The sequence below is a fragment of the Bufo bufo genome, chromosome 11 (assembly GCF_905171765.1).
Source record: "Bufo bufo chromosome 11, aBufBuf1.1, whole genome shotgun sequence".
NCBI lineage: Eukaryota > Metazoa > Chordata > Amphibia > Anura > Bufonidae > Bufo > Bufo bufo.
The window spans coordinates 96,545,481-96,569,790 of NC_053399.1; the positions used below are offsets into that span (position 1 = coordinate 96,545,481).

At 42.1% G+C, this 24,310-nt stretch overlaps 1 protein-coding gene across 6 annotated transcripts in view; it reads left to right on the forward strand.

The window, feature by feature from the left end:
* The window catches only part of SEMA6C (semaphorin 6C), a 134,844-nt gene extending 111,792 nt beyond the window's left edge, over window positions 1-23,052 (forward strand). For 3 of the 6 annotated variants that reach the window (XM_040411414.1, XM_040411416.1, XM_040411415.1), the window contains exons 9-20: window positions 769-891; window positions 2,527-2,615; window positions 3,546-3,763; window positions 4,790-4,921; window positions 5,704-5,859; window positions 6,089-6,262; window positions 6,340-6,477; window positions 7,442-7,519; window positions 8,788-8,840; window positions 11,417-11,467; window positions 14,343-14,492; window positions 18,685-23,052. In XM_040411414.1, coding sequence (XP_040267348.1) covers window positions 769-891; window positions 2,527-2,615; window positions 3,546-3,763; window positions 4,790-4,921; window positions 5,704-5,859; window positions 6,089-6,262; window positions 6,340-6,477; window positions 7,442-7,519; window positions 8,788-8,840; window positions 11,417-11,467; window positions 14,343-14,492; window positions 18,685-19,892 — 2,570 coding nt within the window. In that variant the 3' untranslated portion in view covers window positions 19,893-23,052. The remainder of the gene's footprint in view (window positions 1-768; window positions 892-2,526; window positions 2,616-3,545; window positions 3,764-4,789; window positions 4,922-5,703; window positions 5,860-6,088; window positions 6,263-6,339; window positions 6,478-7,441; window positions 7,520-8,787; window positions 8,841-11,416; window positions 11,468-14,342; window positions 14,493-18,684) is intronic. The other 3 variants (XM_040411417.1, XM_040411418.1, XM_040411419.1) reach the window with 3 other exon arrangements.
* Window positions 23,053-24,310: the final 1,258 nt, after the last annotated feature.

Genomic DNA, 24,310 nt, shown 5'->3' on the forward strand with positions numbered 1-24,310 from the left:
CACAGGATAGGATTAGATACACAGCTCAGCAGACAGTATCACACATGATAGTCTTAGATACACAGCTTAGAAGACTGTATCACACAGGATAGGATTAGATACACAGCTCAGCAGACAGTATCACACAGGATAGGATTAGATACACAGCTCAGCAGTCAGTATCACACAGGATAGGATTAGATACACAGCTCAGCAGACAGTATCACACATGATAGTCTTAGATACACAGCTTAGCAGACTGTATCACACAGGATAGGATTAGATACACAGCTCAGCAGACAGTATCACACAGGATAGGATTAGATACACAGCTCAGCAGTCAGTATCACACAGGATAGGATTAGATACACAGCTCAGCAGACAGTATCACACATGATAGTCTTAGATACACAGCTTAGCAGACTATCACACATAACAGGCTTAGATACACAGCCATTTAGTAGTCTGGAAAAGTTGGGTGACAATCGTGTTGCAGCCATATTGGCGGCCATGTTGGTTGTCGCACATCACGGTATATTGGGTGCCACGTTCCGTGTTTCCTCTCCGATTACAGTGGAATCAGATGACAATCCTCCATTAATAGAAAGCGGCGCGGTGCGTGCTAATAACACGGGACGGCTGTTAGCGGCAGCCCGCGCTCGAACAGACAGCCGCCGCGCTCAGCGAGGCTGTAACTAATTGACTTAGCGGTACAAGCGGGAGCCTCCACTGCGTAGATTACACGCCTTGCGCCCCTCCCCCACACTGTTCTCTCTTCTCTCCGTGTAGATGGAAATCTGTATTCTGCGACCATGGCCGATTTCCAAGCCAGCGACGCCGTCATCTACCGCAGCCTGGGCGAGAAGAGCCCCGTCCTCCGCACCATCAAGTACGACTCCAAATGGCTGAGAGGTGAGAATGGAAGCTTCGCCCATCACATGCCCGTCAGTATCTCTGCTTGCTGTCAGTGAACGGGAACATTCATCTGGTGAGACCTGATACTTCTCACAGATGATGGTTTGTTACAGTTGTATCCAGTACAGGCAATGCTCTGTGAGCTACAAACATTTACTGCACTGATACACTGTAACGAACGATCAGCAACGCAAGAGATTTGTGATTAGCTCACAGGGACCTGTCTAAAACCCTCAGCTGTAGGTCTGTACAGGTTTTCAGCCTCCGGAGGTAAACAAGAAGGTTCCCATTCGCTGACAGCAAGCAGAGATTTGGGGAAACCCAGGAGATGGAATCAGAAAGTGTATGTAAAAGCTGCAGAACTTTCAGATACATTGGTAACCTGGAGCCGTTCTCAATAATTTTATAGAAATGTGATCACCAGGTGGCGCTGCAGTTAATTCTGAAGAATTTAAAGACAATATGGCCACTAGAGGGCGCTGTAAGTCATCCTGAGCGATGTGATTACTAGGGGGGTCAGAATAATGGGAGAGATGTGTAACCACAAGGGGGCGCAGCTCTGAGTAATAGGGGTCGCTGTGCTGAGCCATGATAAATAATCTGATGACCACGTCACACCCTACGGAGCACTATAGACTTTCACACTGATCTGGCCACTAGGGGGCGCTGTATATATACATTTATTAATGTTCTGATAATGTGACCACTAGGGGGCGCTGTATATATACATTTATTAATGTTCTGATAATGTGGCCACTAGGGGGCGCTGTATATATACATTTATTAATGTGCTGATAATGTGACCACTAGGGGGCGCTGTATATATACATTTATTAATGTTCTGGTAATGTGACCACTAGGGGGCGCTGTATATATTCATTTATTAATGTTCTGGTAATGTGACCACTAGGGGGCGCTGTATATATACATTTATTAATGTTCTGGTAATGTGACCACTAGGGGGCGCTGTATATATTCATTTATTAATGTTCTGGTAATGTGACCACTAGGGGGCGCTGTGTATATACATTTATTAATGTTCTGGTAATGTGACCACTAGGGGGCGCTGTGTATATACATTTATTAATGTTCTGATAATGTGACCACTAGGGGGCGCTGTATATATACATTTATGAATGTTCTGGTAATGTGACCACTAGGGGGCGCTGTATATATACATTTATGAATGTTCTGGTAATGTGACCACTAGGGGGCGTTGTGCATATATACATTTATTAATGTTCTAGTAATGTGACCACTAGGGGGCGTTGTGTATATATACATTTATGAATGTTCTGGTAATGTGACCACTAGGGGGCGTTGTGCGTATATACATTTATTTATTAATGTTCTAGTCTAGACTTTCACACTGATCTGGCCACTAGGGGGCGCTGTATATATACATTTATTAATGTTCTGATAATGTGACCACTAGGGGGCGCTGTATATATACATTTATGAATGCTCTGGTAATGTGACCTCTAGGGGGTGCTGTATATATATATATATATATATATATATATATTTATTTATTTATTTATTAATGTTGGAAACAAGTTTTAATGATAATGTGACCTCTAGGGGGCAGTGTCCTGGTGAATGTATTCACTGTTTCCCGTTTCATCTTTGCAGAGCCCCATTTTATCCACGCAGTTGAATATGGCAGTTTCGTCTACTTCTTTTACCGGGAGATCTCCATGGAGTACACCACCCTCGGGAAGGTAGGTGGACGGGGCACTCTGGTGATGCTACATGATGTCCATGTAATTGGCATCTATTAAGCTCTGCGGCCATCGAGGTCCTGAGGTTAATGAATAATTATCTTGTGCAGTCATCTGGTGACTGAGCTGTCAGAGGAGGGGGACATGGGCGCTGACGTCGCTCTGCCATCCGCGGCTGGCCAGACAGGCAGCTCTTATCTCCGCCGCACTCCCTCTGCAAGCAAATTACCAATCCCCATCTGAGCCGCTGCCACCAGAAACTACTCATCCCATCATCTCCTGCGACATATGCCCTGGTCACAAACAACGCAGATTACCTGCCCTAAAGGGGGCATCAGACTGTATCACACATGGCAGGCTTAGATACAGCAGACAGTATCAAACATGACAGGCTTAGATACAGCAGACAGTATCACATATGGCAGCAAGCCATGTTCCAGTCGCTCGTCCTGTGCTCCTGCCTGGTCAGAGGTCTTCTCCAGCGGGTACAGGAGGCAGCGGTGTTGCGCCATGTGCCTCACCTGTGTAACGTCTCCATTCATCCCGGGTAATGTGGCTCATTCAGCGGCCGCCTCGCTCATCTCCTCCTGACCTGGGTTCTTTTCTTCTCCCGTTTAGATCCCATTTACTCTCTCATTCTCATCCATTTCTTCCATTTGCCGCCTGCTCACCGGCGCCGGCCTGTCTCTTTGTATTTGGCGCAGTCATTGTTCGGGCCGCGCACTTACTTACATGAGCTGTCTGACTTTCTTGCTCAGGCCGCCTCACCATTTAAAAAGCTTTTTAGTATTTGGGGAAGATTTAAAGGGGAACACTCATTTTATTTCACCTGGTATAGAATCCCTGCTGATTGTCCTGTCTGATGGATCCTCGACTCTTTTGGGTAGAGTTCTCCTTTCTTTATACTAACCCATCTATAATGTCTTTCAGGTGACTTTTTCTCGAGTGGCCAGGGTCTGCAAGAACGACATGGGAGGTTCTCCTCGGGTTCTGGAGAAGTACTGGACCTCCTTCCTGAAAGCTCGTCTGAACTGCTCAGTCCCCGGTGACTCCTTCTTCTACTTTGACGTCCTCCAGTCCATGAGTGACATCCTGACCATCAATAACCGGCCTGCCATCATCGGGGTATTCGGCACCCAAGCCAATAGGTGAGATAAGGCTAGAGATTTGTAGGATAAGAGCCCACTCAGGGTGCACTATGGGTAATCCATCCTTGGCTTTGGATGTAACTAGAGAAGAAAATGTAAAAAATCGCAAATTTGGAAGACGGCAGAGAAAAGTATCGGCAGAGTTATTAGACACGTAAGGATTTGATAATGATAGCTATTAAGAGGTCATGACGCGATCGGACCTTCTCTTCCTCCGTGCTTATTATATATTAATGGATCCTCCCCAAAGGGCTATAAAAGCCACATGAGTGCATAAAAAGCCGCCAGTAATGGCCGCCCACAATACGACCGCGTCCATGAAAAGTGAAGCACTCTACAGGCCCTATTAGTGGAATAGGCAAGCAAAACAGAGCTGTACGGCGATGCCCGGTAGAGCCGTGAAACAGAACTGAAACGGCTGTGGAAGTTCAGAGGAAGATTTAAAGCCGTCTCTGCAGCCGCTAGACAAAACGCAATAAAGACGGGGCGATAAATTACGGGATATAAAAAAGGAAACCACAGGTAATGGAGGGCAATACATCAGAGCAAGGTGCCAGAGCAGGAGGCCTCCAGGCCGCAGATTTCATCCCAGAGGCTGCTGGGAGATGCAGGGAATAAATCCATTTATATCAATGGCAGCGAATGTATCTTCTCATGAATTGAATTCATCCTCAGGGACATGTTATTATTGGACGGGAGGCCCATTAGCGTCTACGCGGCGTCACGCATATGGGCATCGAGGGAAAGCAGCCATTAAAATGAGAGATTAATACCGCCACTCTGTAATTCTGATTACAAAATATTTCTGCATAGAAGGAAGGAGGTTTTCTGTAAGATACCTCCATAAACCATGAGCGGACATGTTCTGGAGGGTCACGGTGAATCGGCGGGACTCCATTTCTTTTACGCAGAGTCATTGAAAAAATACAGAGAAAACTGTAGAGAATTGGAAGATATTGTAGGGTCAGTTTTAATTAAGGTGGGACTTTAATTGGAGAAGTATCACATATTCAATTTTTCTTCTAGCATCACCGGTTCTGGCGTGTGTGCTTTCTACATGGATGACATTGAAAAAGTTTTTAATGGGAAATTCAAAGAGCAAAAGACCACAGAATCTGCTTGGACCCCAATTCCAGAAGATAAAGTCCCGATGCCCAGGTAAACGCAGCCGGGAAGATCCATAGCTTGAGGCTTTAAGGAGAGTCATACTTTGAGCCTTTGAGAAGATCCATAGATAGAGACTTCTAGGAGATCCACAGCATGAGGGTAAGGGCTGATTCATACGAACATCTCCCGGATGGGCAAAAACGGCTAGTGTGTCGGTCGCATGTCCCGGTCCGATGGTGTGTCATGTGGCACAAACTCACTGCATCATAGTGATTTATGATGCAGCAAGTTTTAGACCGGGTATGCGACCAACATACAAGACGTTTTTCCCAGCCGGATGACATTCATGTGAATCAGCCCTAATGCTGTAAGAAGATCCATAGCTGAGGCTTTGAGGAGATCCACAGCTTGGAGTTTTAAAGAGATCCACAGCATGAGGCTTGTAAGAGGTTCATAGCCTGAAGCTTTCAGGGGATCCATAGTTTGAGTCTCGGGGAGATCCATAACTTGAGCTTTCAAAGAGATCCTTAACTTGGGGTTTTTAGCAGATCCATAACTTGAGCCTTTCATGTGATCTGTAGCTTGAAGCTTTTTGGGGATTCATGACTTGAGGTTTCAAGGAGTTCCATAGCTTGAGGCTTCAAAGAGATACACAGCTTGAAGGTTCACAAGCATCCATAGCTTGAGGGTTCAATGAAATTCACAGGTTAAGGCGTCAAAGACATTCGTAGCATGAGACTTTAAAGTTATCTAGAGCTGGGGGCTTTGAGCAAATCCATAGATTAAATCTTCTGGAGTTTTGTGGCTTAAAGCTGGACCTTTTTTTCTTCTAGGCCCGGTTGTTGTGCAGGTTATGGCAGTGCCACTGCCTACAAGGCATCCAATGAGTTTCCAGATGAGACCCTTTCCTTCATCAAATCTTTCCCCCTCTTAGATGAGGCTGTGCCTTCCATTACTGAGACGCCTTTGTTTACAAAAACAACCAGCAGGTATGGAGAAACCATAAATTAATGACTGCCTTCTTGCCATCTGGCAATAGAAAACAACTTGTCCAAGAAAATTTCTGACAGAACAGATAAAGATGAATTCCTTTTATGCCCTCGCTCAAAAAATGAAAAATTGTGCAAGAGAAGACTACTTTGAGTCTAGAACAACATTGACTTATCTTGATATAGATCCATTCCTTCCATTTTATCCTTCCCCATTCTTATTTTCCAGGTATAAACTGACGCAGATAGCTGCAGACACCACTGCTGGTCCTTACGGAAATTACACAGTCTTATTCTTGGGATCTGAAGATGGAAAAATTTTTAAGGTTCTCACTGGAACTACAGAAAACTCCACAGTGGAAACTGTCCTCCTGGAAGAGATCAATGTCTACAACCAAGACAGGTATGGGCTAGGCCTTCACTTCTCTTTTTGGTGCTGGATTACACAACCAATATATAATAAAACATTCTATAACATAGGTGTGGTGGGAAGATGGATGATGCGAGGATCCTAGGACTGCAGTTGGATCGAGGCAATCACGCCCTATATGTCGCTTTTTCAAGCTGCATCATCCGTGTTCCTCTCAGTCGATGCGAATTGTATGGGACTTGTAGGAGGTATGTAACACTTGAAATGCCTTGAGGGCATCTCCAAGAGTTGTGGTTGGCAGAGGGTCTTTTTATTTCTATATCACCTATGAATGCGCATATTTGAGCCAAAACACAGAGGCCTGGTCCCTATTACCTCAGATTCTACAATTAAAAAAATTTCCACCAGTTCTGCTGCCGGATTGGTACACGTTGCACGCAATAAGGGCTTCGTCAATCAAAGGAATGGTACATAACGGAGAGAAGAAAAGAGAACAGCGGCTTGCGCTGTATAAGTGGGCTGTATTCATTACAACAATCGCTTCACATCTATTGTTCCCACCAGTTGTGGAAGCCGTTGAAAAAAAATTCCCTTCTGTTCGAAGTAAAATTAACCAGCTCAGTAATAATCTCATTAATAAAGTCACATCACATGTGTGCATCTGAAGAACAAAGCAGCTTACAATTCACGGCTTGTCATTCATTCTCCGCATGCCCCTCAACGAGAAATCTCTTCCCCTCCCCCCACCAGCGGGCAAATATGCCAGACTGAATAACCCTACCACAAAGTCATCAGCATTAGAGCCGAGCAATAATGTTTGAAGGGGTCCCAGGGTGCCCGCTGCTGCTGCTCCGGTGGCAGAAGGGGAAAAAGCTTTCATTTGCAGGCTCCTTATTGCGATGGGAGCCAAGAGAGAATTGAAGACTAAGAAAAAGCTTGCTTGCCAAATGCATCCCACTCAAGCCTCAGATCTTTGGAAGGCTGCCAGCCTAGCGTGGTGCCTACAGGGGGCCCCGATGTAAACGTGTCTGTTGATGTCGATGGTTCTTCGATAAGAATGGTTAACGTTCAGGGCTAATCTCAAGGCTTTCTTGTACAGGCTGCATACTATTTGCTTCTACATAACATGACTGGTCTTGAGAGTGGGTGGTATAAAGTCCAAATATGTCATGGACCCAGAACTAAAAAGTAAATTTTTTTTCATGCCCACAGAAGCTGCCTGGCATCAAGAGACCCTTACTGTGTGTGGTTAAAATCGGGGAACTGCGCCAATTACCGAGGTGATATAAGGTAATATATACCATGAAATATTCGTAACATAACGGCACTTATTGTAGACAAAGACCGTCCCCTAAGATCTAATTAAATGCATCTAAAATATGAAGAATCCATTCAAATATATATAATGGGATCTACGTCTTTTGTTCCAGGCCTTTATATTACGGTTAAGATGTTCCACTGGCAGGGGGATGAAATGAGAGCAATTAAAATTAACTTGGCGTGTTGACAGTTAATTGTAGATACACCATCATTATCACAACCCAGTAGAGTTTTCTGGCTTCGTTTATGTTGGATCCACCCCCAAAATGGTTGCCATCATTGTAGAGGGAACCACTCATGTCATGATGTTTTTGTCTTTTGAGAATATGAGGAGTTTTGTTCTGACTTCTCTTTGGTCTTCATGGTCGTCTTGTCCCCATCTTGTTGCTCGTGGTCCTCTTCAATTTTCCCAGTTTATATGAAAGTCCGTCAAACCTTCTTCTTTCGGTGCAACCGGCCTACCATCTTATGCATATGAGGGTGTGTACCGGCTTTTCTTTGATGGGAGATGGTGGGGGAAGGAAGGAATCCAGGTTTGATTTCAGTAGGCTAGATTCTTTCTTCTAATGGGAGAAGGCCCAATGCCAGAAGAGTCTGTTATTGACTTGTTCTTCTCTTACCATTGAGAACACATGCTCAGCATGCATGTGTATGGGGGAAGGGATCAGGAGGAATAGCTGTTTTCTGAACTCAGCAGTCACCTGACTGAGCTCTAAGGGCCACCATTACATTGGCAGACAATCTGGCCAATTATTGGGGAAGGAACGTTCGTAGGAAAACTCGTTCTCAAAAACTTGCCCGTGTAAATGTGGTGGCAATCAGCCGACCAATGAGCAGATAGTGTATGTGAGTTTGAAAATGGCACATTTACGAAATAGAGGATGTGAAAGAATGATCGTAGTAACAATTGTTGCCCCCCCCCCCCCCATACACTTTTCATAGCCTTCTAATGGCCTTTCAAAAAAGTGCAAATCAACTAGTTTTATTATCGACTGGTGCTCGAATCAGGCCATGTAAAAAGACCCTAAGGGGGAATGTCAAGATTTATAAGGTCTTCTAAAATTTCCAAAACCATAAAAGTTCAGTCTACTCAGTTTGTGGAAGGCTGGACATGATATGGTCAAGGATCCTGCCACCCACAATCTTCTTAAAAGTCTTCACCCAAGTGTACTCCAAGATGGTTGCGATGTTCAGATTATCTTATATTGATGGGATTTTTTTTCTTCAATTACTTCTAGGGTTGCATTTGAACAAGATATTGAGCAACCAAAGCATCGAGGAAACTGTCAAGGTGAGCAGAACACGTTCTAAAAAGATTCCACTATAGGTGATCCGTGGACTATGGGACACTTAAATATTGAAACACGTTAGCCTGGTTGACCCTATCCAATGAAATTAAGTACATTTATTGAAAAGGTTGTCACATATGGTTGGAATTGGTTTCAGATATGATTTAATATGTCATTTGTAATGAGAAGAACTCATGGGGATTGTAGCAAACGTAACAGGAGATTACTTTCAGGACATTAATGTCTGAGCAGATCTGACCATGGTAAAATGTGTGTCCTACAGATAGTTCTGTCTCGGCAGGAGGCCTCTGTGCCTGGGCTTTCAGGCCGAGGCCAATGGGATGAAGCTGCCTGTATATTAACTTACGGATTTTACTCTCTCAAGTCTGATCTCCTATCTCATATTTCACGACGTTCAAAGCCTTCTGGGCGCATTACATAACTCTGTTTTAATAAAGTCAATCTATACAGCCAAACCATGCTGGAACGTAAAGATCTCATTATGGGTTCTGACATTTACAAGACAAATAGCGACTGGTAGCTATTGTTCTCTGGTCTAATGCTGCTGTTATTTATTATCCATCCAAAAGGCCGCATTAATTTTTTACTTTGAGCTACGGAGTTTTATCTGCTTTCTAGTATCAGCTATCTTTATTATGGTCTGTTCCATAGACAGGAATGGAGCCGAATGTAAGATCTGATTGTTCTTCAAGGGAAATTGCACATGAAAAAAATATCTTGGTGGATTTGTATTTTTGCCATTCCTAATGGTTGACGAGAATTTTTGTGCATTGGACATAACTGTATCTACAGAATAAGTAGGACCATCGAGCACCGGATAATGACAATGAATTAAAATGGCTGCCAGTATGATGCCAAAAATAGTGTGTATGATGTCATCTACAACGCAGCCCTCAATGTAGATGTGAACATAGCGTAAGGCATGTGGAACCTGATTGACCTGAATGTACCCAATCTTGGATTTGAAATGGGGTGTGGCCATGCCACACCATGCCTTCAGCGGACTAGGAAAAGACAAGGCCTTAAAAGGAGATGTTTTAATGGCCCCAACATATTTCAAACAAAATTTTTGTAGGAATCACAGACATTAAAGAGGTTGTTCAGGTGTTCATTATTGATGACCTATCCTTAGGATAGGATAGGTCATCAGTATTAAACACTCAGACAACCCCTTTAAGCCTTTATGTAAATTACATCACTAATGTGATGCCGATCCAGGTGCTATTTGATACATACCTGACCAAAGGCACCTCTAGATGTATATGCCTGGTTTCAGGGTAACGACAATAAGGTAGTGTCTTACGGAAACCAAGATATGACTCGAGACGTACACAGAAACTTTACACCCCTGAGGCCTTGATCCTGTTTATTGAAAGATTAGCGGGTGATGAAATGTTCTAAAAAGACTCTTTATCTCCCAAAACTCTAAAGAGCGTAAAGGACATATTGTAGTCTTGAAGACAAGATTGTGATGTGTTCTGTAACCTCACAGAGTGGATTATGAGTTCACTACAGTAGAGGATTGTTCACGACTGGCTCCTGACTCACACTGAGCTTATTGACTTAAGCAAATCTGCAAAACGCGTCGTTCTTAAGATCGGCAAACGCTGTGATACTGTTTATTACTGTGTATCGGGGTGGAGGCATGAACCACGAGGCTCTCCGTCTGAGTCCATGGGAGTCTTGTGATTTTATTTTTATATCTATAACCTTTTTACCTCAAAATTATATGAGTTCTTCATTATTTCTTCACCATGTATTTATTCATGTAGTTTGGAAATCATTGTATATGCAATACAACAATGTAAAATACTTCTTTGATTTGAAATTTGGTGTTTTTAAATTTTACGTTTTTAAAACATTTCTTAAAGGGGTCTTCCAGAAGCAAGGTATTGATGACCTTTACTAGACCATCAACATCAGATTGATAGGGTTCACCTCCTGGCACCCTCTTTAATCAGTTGTTTGAAGGAGAGTATAGGAGCAAGAGCTGTAACCTCTTCATTGTTGGGGTCCTCTACTTTCACATTAGCTTTAAAGCAAGCCGGCAGGCTGTTCAGCAAAGGATCGGAGTTCTCCAGCCATACACCGCCAGAGGCCATTGACTACAACGGACCCAGTGGGGATCCAGCTGCTCCCCAGGATAATTGCTGGGATTTGGTCAGAAAAAAGTGTTGCACGCAGCGATTTCTGTCCGTCCAAATCCCAGCAACTATGCTAGGGCTTGGCCATCTTCTCTTTGGATATAGTCTATGGGGTCCAGCAGGCATGTGGCACTATCCGGCTATGCCAGATCTGGAGAACACCGGCAGGGTGTTCCTCTGCCGGAACAGCCTTCCAGATGTGAAACTAGCCTTAGAAGCAGTGGGGCCAGGTAATTGTGCTTCGTCCTATTCAAATAAATTGGAGAGGTAGACCTCCACCAATCTGCTATTGACAGGCCATGAGTATCTTCATCCTGGAAAACCCTTTTAACATTGACTATAGCCTCTCCCATTTTTAATGGATTGTTTCTCGGTCTCTAAATTGATCTTTTCTTTTTTTGTTTCCATTCCAGATATTGTCACCGCCTCAGGAAGCACAGACATAGAAGGTGACTCTTCTTATGGTAACTTTCTTGTCCTTTTCTTTTCCTACCTTCTGTCACCCTTCCCTGCCCATATCCTGTCCTTTCCAATGCTGTTTGCTTCACATCCATCACATGGTCTTTCACAAGAATTCTTATTACCCAGAATTTCCACAGTTCCTTGGGTAAGCATGAAACCATTGAAACCAAAATGCACGTGGCCAAACTGATCATGGATCAAGGCTGAAGGCCACATGTGAACCAAAAAAAATGATTTCCAAAGGCAGTAGAAACAGAATGGTGGCAGTCAATGACAATGTGGAATTTTATGGGGTTTCCACTCAAAATCAATAGACAATAACTTTTGCCATTTTTTTTTACCAGCGAGGCACCAGTAATCCCATCAACTCTTAAAGCAGTGTAAGGTTGTTGGTTGAACGCTCAATCAGGTTGTCTTCCATGAGAACAAAGGATTGGCCATGAAATTCAACATTTCCAGTCTTCTTCCCCTCGACATCATCTGTTGGGGATACACTCCTATAGACATAAGACAGTTGGTGGGTTCAGCCGGATTTGCTCTTGGGCAGCTTTGGGCCTCCCGAGCACACCCATATTACATATTCACTATGTTGATCCACACAAGGACGTCCATAGATATATAGGTGGCCCATACTGTACCTCTGATTATGTAATCCACGAGAAAAAGTTTTTACCATGTTTCTTGGGGTGTATGCTTTCAGGGTAGATCACAGCACCATACGTAGGTCTAAGGGTCCATTCACACGTCCGTTTTTTCTTTCCTGATCTGTTCCGTTTTTTCAGGAACAGATCTGGACCCATTCATTTTCAATGGGTCCTGGAAAAAATCAGACATTGAGCTGTCCGTTTTTTTCCAGGACCCATTGAAAATGAATGGGTCCAGATCTGGTCCAGATCTGTTCCTGAAAAAACGGAACAGATCAGGAAAGAAAAAACGGACGTGTGAATAGACCCTAAAGGGCATCCTAGCCTCCATGAATAGAAGTCAGGGCTCATGAATATTGCCCAGGGCTTTATGATTATTGGACTGCATTCTCTGAATTGTAATTTTTACAAAAATTTGTCAATTATTTCACATACGACAGAAAAGTATTATTTTATGTGGTTCTTCTAAAATTTTAAAAAGGCCATTGACAAAAAACGAGAAGGAAAAATTTGTATCATTATTATTAGGATGAGAAGCCTGATTAGTTTGACGTTTTTTTATTTTTTTACATTTTCATTTTCGGAGAGCGTTCCATTTTCGTCATTCTCAGAAACTCCTAATGAGGAGCCCGTTAGCCCGCTGCTTGGGTGACATTCTCCTTGTCTTCATTACCGCCACTAACATTTTTAGCATTATCGTCCTATTACTGCCTGTCCACTTAAATTAATACTCAAGAGAAATGAACAGACAGTGCGGGGCCAAAAAAAAAAGAAGAGAAAATGAAATTTTAATTAGGTCGTTGACAAAAATGACGAAGAACGAATTTGAACCGACACACTTAACTAACACGGGGATGGTTTTGGCGGTTAGAGCAGGCGGGGTCGGAGTATTACCGCGATGAGGATTAGAGGAGACAGCATATCGTTCATTCAGCAGGGCCCATCTTGGATCTTTAAGACGTCTCGCTTTAAGCTCAGATTTGTCAAGAGAAAGGTGTTTGTCAGATGGAAAGATTTACTGAAGTGTGCGATACAATGCGAGGGAGATGAAGCCTCAGTCAGATGATTGGAAACTTACCAAACTGGAAAAGGGGGCAGGGGATTCCTTAAAGGGGCTGTCCAAGATCAGTATGAAACACCCAGAAAACCCCTTTAAATTGACTAATACTGCTGATCTCAAAAGACAATACAGATTTACATTTTTTTATATATTTTTTTATTATATTTTTATATAAAATATATGATAAAAATTTACTATTTAAAGGACAGTAATTCTAGCCATCAAAATATTCTTTTTTTTTTTTTTTTAGCTAATTATGTGATGAAAAAAATTAAACAGGAACAAAACTGACCAAGTAAATGATATTATATGATGGCCATATGTTCCCCTACTGTGGCATTCGGAAATCAAAGCATCTCTGCCACCTTGTGTTAGAGCACGGTTACTGCAGCTCAGAGGTGTTGCTTTTTTTCTCCATTACTCTTCCCGCACAGCTATATTTTGAGTTTCGATAATAAAATCCTAACATTTTTTACGAAAGTATTTAACAAAAATATAAATGAAACTATTATTTGTGGTTCTGCTCCTTTAAGAACCCACAGTAGCGCATAGGCTTGAGTTCTGCTACCAATATTTTTTGCTAGATTTTTAAAAATATATCTATATAAGATACATGTATGGATGATACAGTATATATCTGGAGGCCGTTGTATAGTGGGGTCTGCATTAATTTCAGATTCCCGCATTGTCCATATGTTTGCATGCACAAGTCGAAAGCTTTACTTCATCACCTGGTGCAAATGCCAATGTAATCGGCCTTTTAGGAAAAGGGGCGTGGCTTGTGGATGAGGTCGCATGGCTTTCTGATCCATTTCTCCGATTTACAGCGATCGCAGCCATAATGAAGTGTAATATCTGAATCCCTAGTATTAATTACAGCACATTTAGCCTTTTTGCACCATATTATGGAGTAATCCTTTAAATGTGCTCAATAACCCGGATGCCCTTTCAGTAGGGAATTGATGAAAAAGCTGTCTCCTCTTACACTGGGTTACTACGCGGTTTCCATATTGAGCTTCATTGAATGGTGTTCTGTAATTGTCACATTAACCAGACCCCACCACCCCCACACCCTTTCCCCGCTCCCCGATAATCTGCACCTTATTCACCGCTATTGATGATGTTGCCTTTTGCCTATGTTTTATTATGTTTTATTTCTTGCTGGTAATGCAGGGAAAGTCCCGCCCAGCAGTGACATCACCATTGCCAGTGTTGACTCCCTTGGGGAAATGACTCACCCAGGCGGGCCTCACTACGTCCCGCCAGGTGTGACATCAGACGGTTACTACCAACGTTCTGCCTGGCACAATCTAAAAACCCAGGGTAAGAGGGGTATTCATTCTTTACAGCCCTAGGCTCTTGGTAGTTGAATTAACTCAGACGTGTCGATGCTGCCGGTCAGCCCTGGCTTGTACCCAATGAGGTGCCGCATCCTCCCCACCTTCCGTTCATGTCCCCTCCACCCATCCTTGATGCAAGGCCTAACATCTGCTTTGTCCATCATGTGCTGGTTAGATGTCCCCTGGCTGTGAGCAGCTTATGGCAGGCAGTGCATGAACCGTGCATGAGACTCCAGCACTCTCATTAGATGTGATAATTGTATTTGCGTTATAACTTGTTTGTCTTCATCTTGTTTTTTTTCCCTGGAAGACATCACGCAGCGACATTACACAGTAATGAGTCATAAAGACGCATATGTGCAGGGGGCTCCAATAGTTTTTATGTATTTTTTTGCATAAAGAAACTGAACTCTTAACTCCATTTCATGCTTGAGAGAAATTGACTATTGTGTTCCTCATCAGAATGACAAAAAATTCCCCTCCCATGATCTCTCACCCTTCTCCAGCCTTGACCCATGCACCAGAAATTCTCTCTCCTATTGCCTCCTTCTTCTGGGTCTAGACAAAGTCTGGTGTGAGCATGTCTCAGAACCATCTGAGAATGCATTTTCAGTGACTTCTGTTGGCAAGATGCTACTTAGAGTTCTATGAGCTAGTCAATCTCCCCTTCCTAAAGAAACCCAAGACAGATGATTGTAAGGAGTAGGAAATGCCTGAAACTCCAACCAAAGCTAGGCCTTCCAATTTTAGATAAACGCCTTCTGTTTTGACCAGTAGAGAGAGGTGTGCAGGTCTAACAACCATCTGAGAACCCAGATGGTTGCCAAGAAGCTACTGAGAGCTCCAGGAGCCAGTAGACCTCCAATTCCTAAGGTACCCAAGGCGGTTAATTGTGAGAAGTAGAAGACAGCTTAATTGCCAACCAAAGTCAAGCCTTCAGGTTCTGGGTAGACTTCTTCTTTAAGTGTGGTTCTCTCCAGTATAGGGCTAATGAATAATTAGGAATGTCCTTAAACTTACATTCTTAAGCTGACCATATACATTAGTTGTATGTTGGTCAAACCCTCCAATTTCTGCCGGGTTGGAAGACCATCTAATGTGTGTCTGAGTCTCCCAAAACTGCCCCAATGGGGAGCTATCATGGGAAAGGTTGGGCATGCTGCATTTCAACACTCCTGATACAAATGGCTTTCTCCCCTCTCCCATTCACAATCTGAGCAAGCATGTGTATGGGGGTGGTGGAGTTGTAAGATGAATGAGAGTTCCTCTGACAGTTATTTCATGTGTATGGCCAGCTTTAGTTTTGGTCTCATCTGGACACTTGAAAATACATTCTCTTGCATTAGGAATGTTGACAATTTTGAAATTTTTTACAGAATTGGCAAAAAAAATTCCCATCTTCCTTGAATAAATGTCATCCACCTTCCCTGCTGACAGTAAAGTAAACATAGACCAAGTTTACATGCACCTGTTCCAGAGATAACGGCAGCCAACTCGAAAACGCATCACTCTCCGGGGAAAAAAGGGGGAAAGAATTATAAAAATGCAACTCGTATATCTTGGACTTGAGAAATAATTAACTGCCTTCTCTTCGTCCCCGAAAGGCTTGTCACCTTAGTATGAGTTGGGTTAAAATAATTGATTTGAGAATAGGATACTGAGAAAATGCAATTTCATGACCCTTTCCCGTTGAGGAAATGATTCCAAGAATGTCAAAGCTTTAAGTAAAAAAAATTAAAAAAATCCTGAGTGGGGAAAGGATTAGAAAGAGCCTGCTGCTGTCCATGGACGAGTTGGCAGGTAATTATTAGAGTGGTATATTAGTTTATGTGATTGCCCTACCTGCTGTCGTGGCTTTGAAGGAGAGAGCTCATTACTTCTCGGCAGCTGAGCGCTCTCTGGTTTGATTGGCTCCTGCATGAACAGCACTCTGCTTTCGCCGGTTTGAATGAAGCTGTCTCGGGGCCTCGGGCTCGGCTCATGCCAGGCAGTCTTTAGGGATGAAGGCTGGAAACATTAGCTAACGCAACAATGACTGAGACTCAGGCTTTTTTCATGGTTTGAATGGCGCCGTGCATAGATTTTCCAAACTTCTTGATGTCTGACGCGACTCCGCAGATTCTTCCGCTGGAACATCTCTTTGGTCTCTTTGCGACGTGAGTCAGACACGAGAGATAGCGAAAAGATTTGCAAAGGCAAGCAGTGTCACTGTGCGCTACAAATAAAATAAAAAAACACAGCTTCTTAGAGGAGATCTTCAAAGGAACCTCAGGTCACCGAGAAGAATGGGCTCAGATTATTAGCTTGCTTGACTCAATAAAAGTAGTCACTAAAGGATATTTAGTCAGACCGATCCTGGCTATACAACGGAATCAATGGAGGAGCATAGTAATTAGGGGCATCAGGACTGCAGTTGCACTCAGGCTCCTATGCCTGAAGGCCCCATGCCATATAAGAAATCAATGAAGAGTAATATGTAGAGTATTTTTGTATATTTCCCTCACCTGACACTACTTAGTGTTAAAAGGTTGGCCCATATGGGACATTGATGGCATATCGCTAGGGTACGCCTTCAGTTTCAGACTGGCGCAGGTCCCACCTCTGGGAACCACTCCAATGTCCAGAACAGGGTCCCTGAAGTGAAGGAGATCTCACTTATATGAGAGTTCCTGAAAATAGCCACACGTCGGGTCGCCTACTTCCAGCGGTCCCATAGCGATGAAAGAAAAGAGATGCACTCTCCGTTCACCGCTATGGGAGCCTTCGTTATCAGTGAAGCACCCTATCAATGTAGTATGACATTACTCTTGACATCACACCACTCGACAATATCATACAGTGAAGGCCAGTTAATATTGGTTTAGCCAACCAAATGCCTGCCTTGATACTGTTCATTTATGAGGTACTTCTATATCCATTGTCCCTTTGACTTTGCCATGAACCCACATGGGTTCCATCCTCAAGCTATCCACCCCAGTTATGCAGTGTGGTGGCTTAGACTAATCACTAGTAATCCTGAAGCTTTCAAACACACGTAAAGAAAATCTTAAAGCAAATTGTGGCCTACTTAGAGTTGAAGTAGACGTTTTGTGACCAAGCAAATATCTGATGGGGGGATTATTTGGGGCATTAGTTAAGCGTAGAACAAAATTTATAAGTCTCACATGACCAGTAGATATGAACACTTTGCCCGGTTTCCACCCCGAGACAAATCACCAAATTCCACCAAACATTTTAACATTTTTAGTTGCCCAGTCAGCCACTAATCCTGTTCATCATCTTTGGCTTCGAACGTTGCGCTGCATTGAAACCCTACGCTGAGACTCTACAGATAATTGAACTCTTGGCTGCTCCATTACTTTTTGTTGTATTTCCTTCCTGCAGAGATCTCCAGGGAGCAGACAAGGTTTTAGAGAGTTGTTTTTTTTTTTTGTTTCGCTTCCTTTCTTTACCTGAACAGAATTGTAAACTTGATTTTTGCTTCCTCGATAAACAACCTTTGGTTTTTCTGACTGGAAGCTTGGAGCAAAAAAAAAGTACCTAAACACAAAAAGTATATAAAGCAACAGCAACTTCAGACTGTAGAAGAGTTAAATAGTATTAGAAAATATGAAAGGACAATTGTTATTAGGATTCAGGTGCACAGCTGTGGCGGTGGGTGGGTCATGTGCTTGAGATGATGGCAATAAATCTCTCAGGACAGGTCTGGCCTTGTGTTGGATGATACCCTGTGCAAAACAGTCCATCTCCCTATCACATACAGAGCCCAAATAACATTGTTAAACAGTTGCCTAAATCGCAATGTGTAAGTACCGTAAATATCACTATACAGTGCTCAAATATCAACGATGTCACACACCCCTAAGACCAGCTCTGACTCAGGGTATTTACTGGGCTAGGGTAGAAGACTTGGGTGAAGCAAATGCTATTAAGGTATTTTTGGATCATACCTAAACCTAAAGGTTTATGAAATTATAAAGGTTCCGAAATAGGACTTTCTAGGGCCTAGAGTGTCACCACCTTATACATTCATAATTCACATCCACAGTTGTTGACATTCAGCTGCTCAATCAGCTGAGAACACAATAAATGATGTCACAGCTTGGCAATGAATATGTCATCAATCCCAACCGGGAACCATGTAGTCATTGATTTCTTTCTCTTGTCTCTTAAAGGAAAACATCAAGAGGTCATGGGAAAGGATTCCACCAAGACAGTCCACTTCACCTTCCTTATTGGATGCGTCTTCGTAGCCTTTGTGGTTGGAGCGATCTTCTCTGGTCTATTTGTGTCTTGCTACTGCAACCATATGTTTCAGAAAAACAAACACAATACGAAAGACCCAGAATCCAATCTTCAACGGCCTCTGTCCCTCAGGAGTCTGGCAAAGGAGGCCACTTCAATAAAACTCTATACCACTCTTCTTCAAGGTGACAAAGAGCAGCCGGCAGAGACAACCAAAGCTGGAGGCAAGGAACATCCAGAGCTCCAGGGTCTTCCCACTCCAGAATCCACACCAGAACTGCCAATGAAGAACCTAAAAGCCTTCAAGAACCAATGGGAAAGAAACCAAAACTGTAATAATGCTAAAGAAATCCAAAGCAAGAGTCCCGTGTTTCATTTCCCCATCTCAAACTCCCAGGTATTCCAGTTTCCTAGCACTGTGGTCCTGCCAAGCAGCATGCACGGATATGATCAACCACTTTCCAGCTATGCAGATGATAAGAAGATACCCAACTCTGAAAGGGCTTTAATTCGTCATTCACAGTGTTATCTTCCGAAAGGCAATGAGCTGACCACTCTTGATGAACTTCTAAAACACCTTCCAGAAGATGGTGGATCACCAAGAAAAATGTCAGGAATGATGGCTTTAAGCCCACAAGCAGTCAGTCCTCATTCACCTGTATCATTCATGAACAGAGTACAGCCCCAAATTCCTGACACTGAAAGTGCTCCATACTATAGCTCTTCAACGCTTCCAAGAGACAGTCTGCCCAGGAGACTGGACATCCCACCAGATGTTACTCCTCAGTCATGCTTGGAAAAACAGTCCAGACACCCATCTCAGAGACATTCTCTATCCTCTGGACATAAACACATGAGCATAGGTCCAGGAGGGCAATTGGTTTCAAGGCAGCATAGCCTAGGGCAAGGCAGCAGACAACATCCACCTCCTCTCCTAACAAGGATGCATTCAACAGGCACCCCGGTACCTATGGATAGCCACAGTGTTTTTCTGTCTCGGCAGCACAGTTACACAGAGCAAACCCCAATGCAGAGGAGTATGGTGAAAAGGACCGTGTCCTTGAGACCAGAGATGTCCTCAACGCCTATGTTCCTACCATCTTCCCCAGTAAAGGATGGGAACCAGTTTAAGTATTAATAATGATCACTTCTGGAAGTTATACCAAACAGATAGCACTTCTAAACTTTTGAAATGTGAAAACAGATGCTATGAAATTTGCCTTGGTGTTCCAAAACTCTAAAAGAGTGCTTCAAAAACATCTAATATCATCTCCAGCAAACAAGAATGTAGTGTGAAAGGACTGGAGAGTGGTGGGAAGAGAAGATGGACTAAGCCACCAAATCCCCCCCTCAAACGACCTTACTTAAGGTCATGGTGGGACTCTATGGGGTGGTAGACATCTGCTGTTCATTTTTAAGTATTCTACCTAGCTACGCTGTTTTCCTCTACATGGAGAGCATGATCTGTTGACCCCTGTTGATGTCCAGTGACCTTTTCTTGGTCCATGGTTAAGGAGACCATTAGTTAACAGTATTGGGAGGGCAGTAACATCACAGATCATAGCAAGCAATGGATCGATTCAATGGACTTTACCTGTGTCCCTGAGCCGTCTAATACCACTAATGAGGAACGTGGAACGATCCGTCAGAAATGTCCCGGATGCAGTTGGATACATGGAGAGGATACCTCAAGAGAAATAGATCAAATGTAAATTAATTTATATATACATCCATGTGTATATATATAAAGCTATATATATATATATATATTTCACAACCTAACTCCATATAAAAGGAGGTTTAATACCCTACCGTGTAGGGGCGAGAAACTCACTTCTATATTAATATTACTGAAAAATGCATAGATTGAATTTAAAATATTGGAGAATAGATGTTGGTGCGTGAGCCAGGTTATAATATGATCCATCCATTTATTAAGATTAAGTTACAATGGTGGCCCACCGCATTAGGATTATCTCACCGTATCGCAAGTCAAGTCTCGTCTCAGCTGTCCTTAAATCCCCATTGACTTACTGTACATGACTATAAATCTTCAGGATCAGGGTGATGTATGCCAGCCAAAATATAAGCACTATGTGCTCACATTGAAGGGGGCTCCAACCGATGCCTCTTATGACGAGCGTCCGGACAGAGTTGGCCAAGACGTCAAGTTCCTTGAGAAGAGAGATGGTTTTTTGGCCTTCCGACTCTGTCGTTGTTTGAATCCAGTTAGCTCAATGGATAGTCTGTGTACATGTGTGCCTTATTTCAATCTAGTATTATGAACAGTGCGATTGTAGCAACACGAGTCTGTATTTATTTTGTCACGGAGTGGTTATCATTTTTATTTCTAAGGGTGCTTTTTGAGGTGTCACAAATCTCCACTTGACGCTGTCGGGAAAAATCTTTCTACAGACAAGTTCAGGACTTTGGGTGCTGTGGTTTCTGATTAGATTCCAGATTCCATTAGTTCTTTATTTTCTTGGGTCTTGTCCAAGAGAAACTAATTCTCCATCAGTTGTTCCTCAATGGCCTTCAACAGTTGCCACCATAGGTCAATAGGCCATAAACATAACTTACTGGAAAGATCTCAAGGTGTTTTGGTGTACAATTGGGGCAATTATGGGGCTGAACCCAATTCCCCTACCTCAGTGATGTGAACCTATTCACGGTTTCCCTTCTCTACAAGAACTATAATGTAAGCAAAAAATTAGGGGGGGGGGGGGCACATCTACAAGGCATGGGGATACATCCAACAAGTACACTGAACTCTTGTCCATATTGATTTTACCAATCAAGCCCTATCTCCTACTTTTCAAAAATTATACACAGAAGTCACAGGATCTTATGAAGAACGCACATGAGATATCATAAATACAGAACAATTCTAATAAAATTATATCAAAACCTGCTAGTCACTTTTTGGCCGGGTGCAATATGGTTGCAATTTTCAACCTTAATAGACAGGTATTTACCACACCAAAATGGGATCTTGGGAAGTCCATCAAAAATTCTGTCAATTATTAAACCAACCCCCAATGAATTGTCTTGTACCGTCTTCCAGAAACAGAGCCCCATCTGTCCACAGGTTGTGTCTGGTAGTGCAACTCAGCACCATTAAACTTAATCAGAGACCAGCTGCCACAGCAAAAACAGCCTGTGCCCAGATGTGGGGCTGTTTTTGAAAAACAGGTACTAAGAATCCGTAATAAAAAAAAAAGACTGTGAATGAAAGTAGGGAGAAAAAATAAAAAATTGGCGTGTATCCAGACAGAGATTGGCCGCTTTTCTTGTGCTAATTGATTTTTACATAAACTCGTGAGTTCTGGATTAATTATAAAACGGGTGACAAACTCTGAAGATTGCAGACATGAGCGCTGATATTTTCCTTCATTTCCAATTAAATCACAGCATAAGTCGTAAACATATACAACACTTGTAAAATGCAATTTACTGTGCAAAAAAATACTGCCAATTTTTGTATCTACTGTTTTTTTAAGTTGTCATCATATCTTTCTTTGGTCAATATACCTCCCGGTTGTGGAAACAACTCCAGATCATACAGTCGGAGAAATGCAGTATTACGTGGAATGAACGGCCAAGCAATAATTGGACGGGCCCGGCCATACCCCTCTGGAAAGACCTTGGGATTCATGGAAAGGGGTTGTCTTCAGGAGACAACCCTTTTAAGGGGCAGCTTTGCCCATCATGATGACATTTCTACCAATAATGAATTAATCAAAAGAATTGTAAAATAACAAAAAGTAATATTACTTTAAAAACAAGTAAGTATATCTTAAGTAAAAAGTAAAATAAAAAAAATTCAAATCCATTTAAAAATGAAGAGGTAGACAGTTGTCCTCTGACGAATGTCATTAGATATTGAAAAACGCTTCCTGTGACTTCTCTTCAAAATCTAGCAGGTGCCGACACACAGTGGAAGAAGCCATTTTGTAAGGTAAACCAGCAGAGGGCGCCATTTTGTGGGTGATTGCAACTGAACACTTTATTAATGGGTAATCATCACTTTTTTTGAGCATGTGGACAAAGATGGCAACACACAAGGTGTCCACCGTCCAAAAAATAAGATTAAGGTAACGGAGGTCACGAAGGTTCATGTCAATGGCAGGTTGCTGACTTTTTCACCCTTGCACCACTTATTATAAACGTATAATAGTCCGACTGAGCTAAATTACCTGTTGTCCCTCTGTACTGACTGACGTCATCTGCATTTTTATAAAGACAGTGAATGTAAAATTTGTAAAAAAAAAAACATGAAATAAAAAAGTAAGAAAAAAGATAAATGGTGTCATCTGTTAATCGAGTGGATCTAAAGGGGCTGTACACTAACAAACTGTATAACCTAAGACATAACACTTCTAAGTTCATTGTCTTGCTCAAGCCATTTACTGCCGCCAAGTGAGTTAGCCTGGACAACCCCTTTAAGGAAGAGGTGAAGCCATAAAAGCATCATCTTTATTTTTAAAAAAGACAATAGTTGTCACCAATAAGAAAAGAGAAAATCATGATTACTGTCATGTTCAATGCAGACCTACAGGTATACTGGGCAAGTAATAAGGAAATTATGTTTTGTCCCCTATGCACAAAAGTAATGCTACTATAATACTGCTCCTATGTACAAGAATATAACTACTATAATACTACTCCTATGTACAAGAATATAACTACTATAATACTGCCTCCTATGTACAAGAATATAACTACTATAATACTGCCTACTATGTACAAGAATATAACTACTATAATACTGCCTCCTATGTACAAGAATATAACTACTATAATACTGCTCCTATGTATAAGAATATAACTACTATAATACTGCCTCCTATGTACAAGAATATAACTACTATAATACTGCTCCTATGTACAGGAATATAACTACTATAATACTGCCTCCTATGTACAAGAATATAAATACTATAATACTGCCTCCTATGTACAAGAATATAACTACTATAATACTGCCTCCTATGTACAAGAATATAACTACTATAATACTGCCTCCTATGTACAAGAATATAACTACTATAATACTGCTCCTATATACAAGAATATAACTAGTATAATACTGCTCCCTATGTACAAGAATATAACTACTATAATACTGCTCCTATGTACAAGAATATAACTACTATAATACTGCTCCTATGTGCAAGAATATAACTACTATAATAATACTGCCTCTTATGTACAATAATATAACTACTATAGTACTGCTCCTATGTACAAGAATATAACTACTATAATACTGCTCCTATGTACAGGAATATAACTACTATAATACTGCTCCTATGTACAAGAATATAACTACTATAATACTGCGCCTATGTACAAGAATATAACTACTATAATACTGCTCCTATGTACAAGAATATAACTACTATAATACTGCCTCCTATGTACAAGAATATACCTACTATAATACTGCTCCTATGTACAAGAATATAACTACTATAATACTGACTCCTATGTACAAGAATATAACTACTATAATACTGCCTCCTATGTACAAGACTATAACTGCTATAATACTGC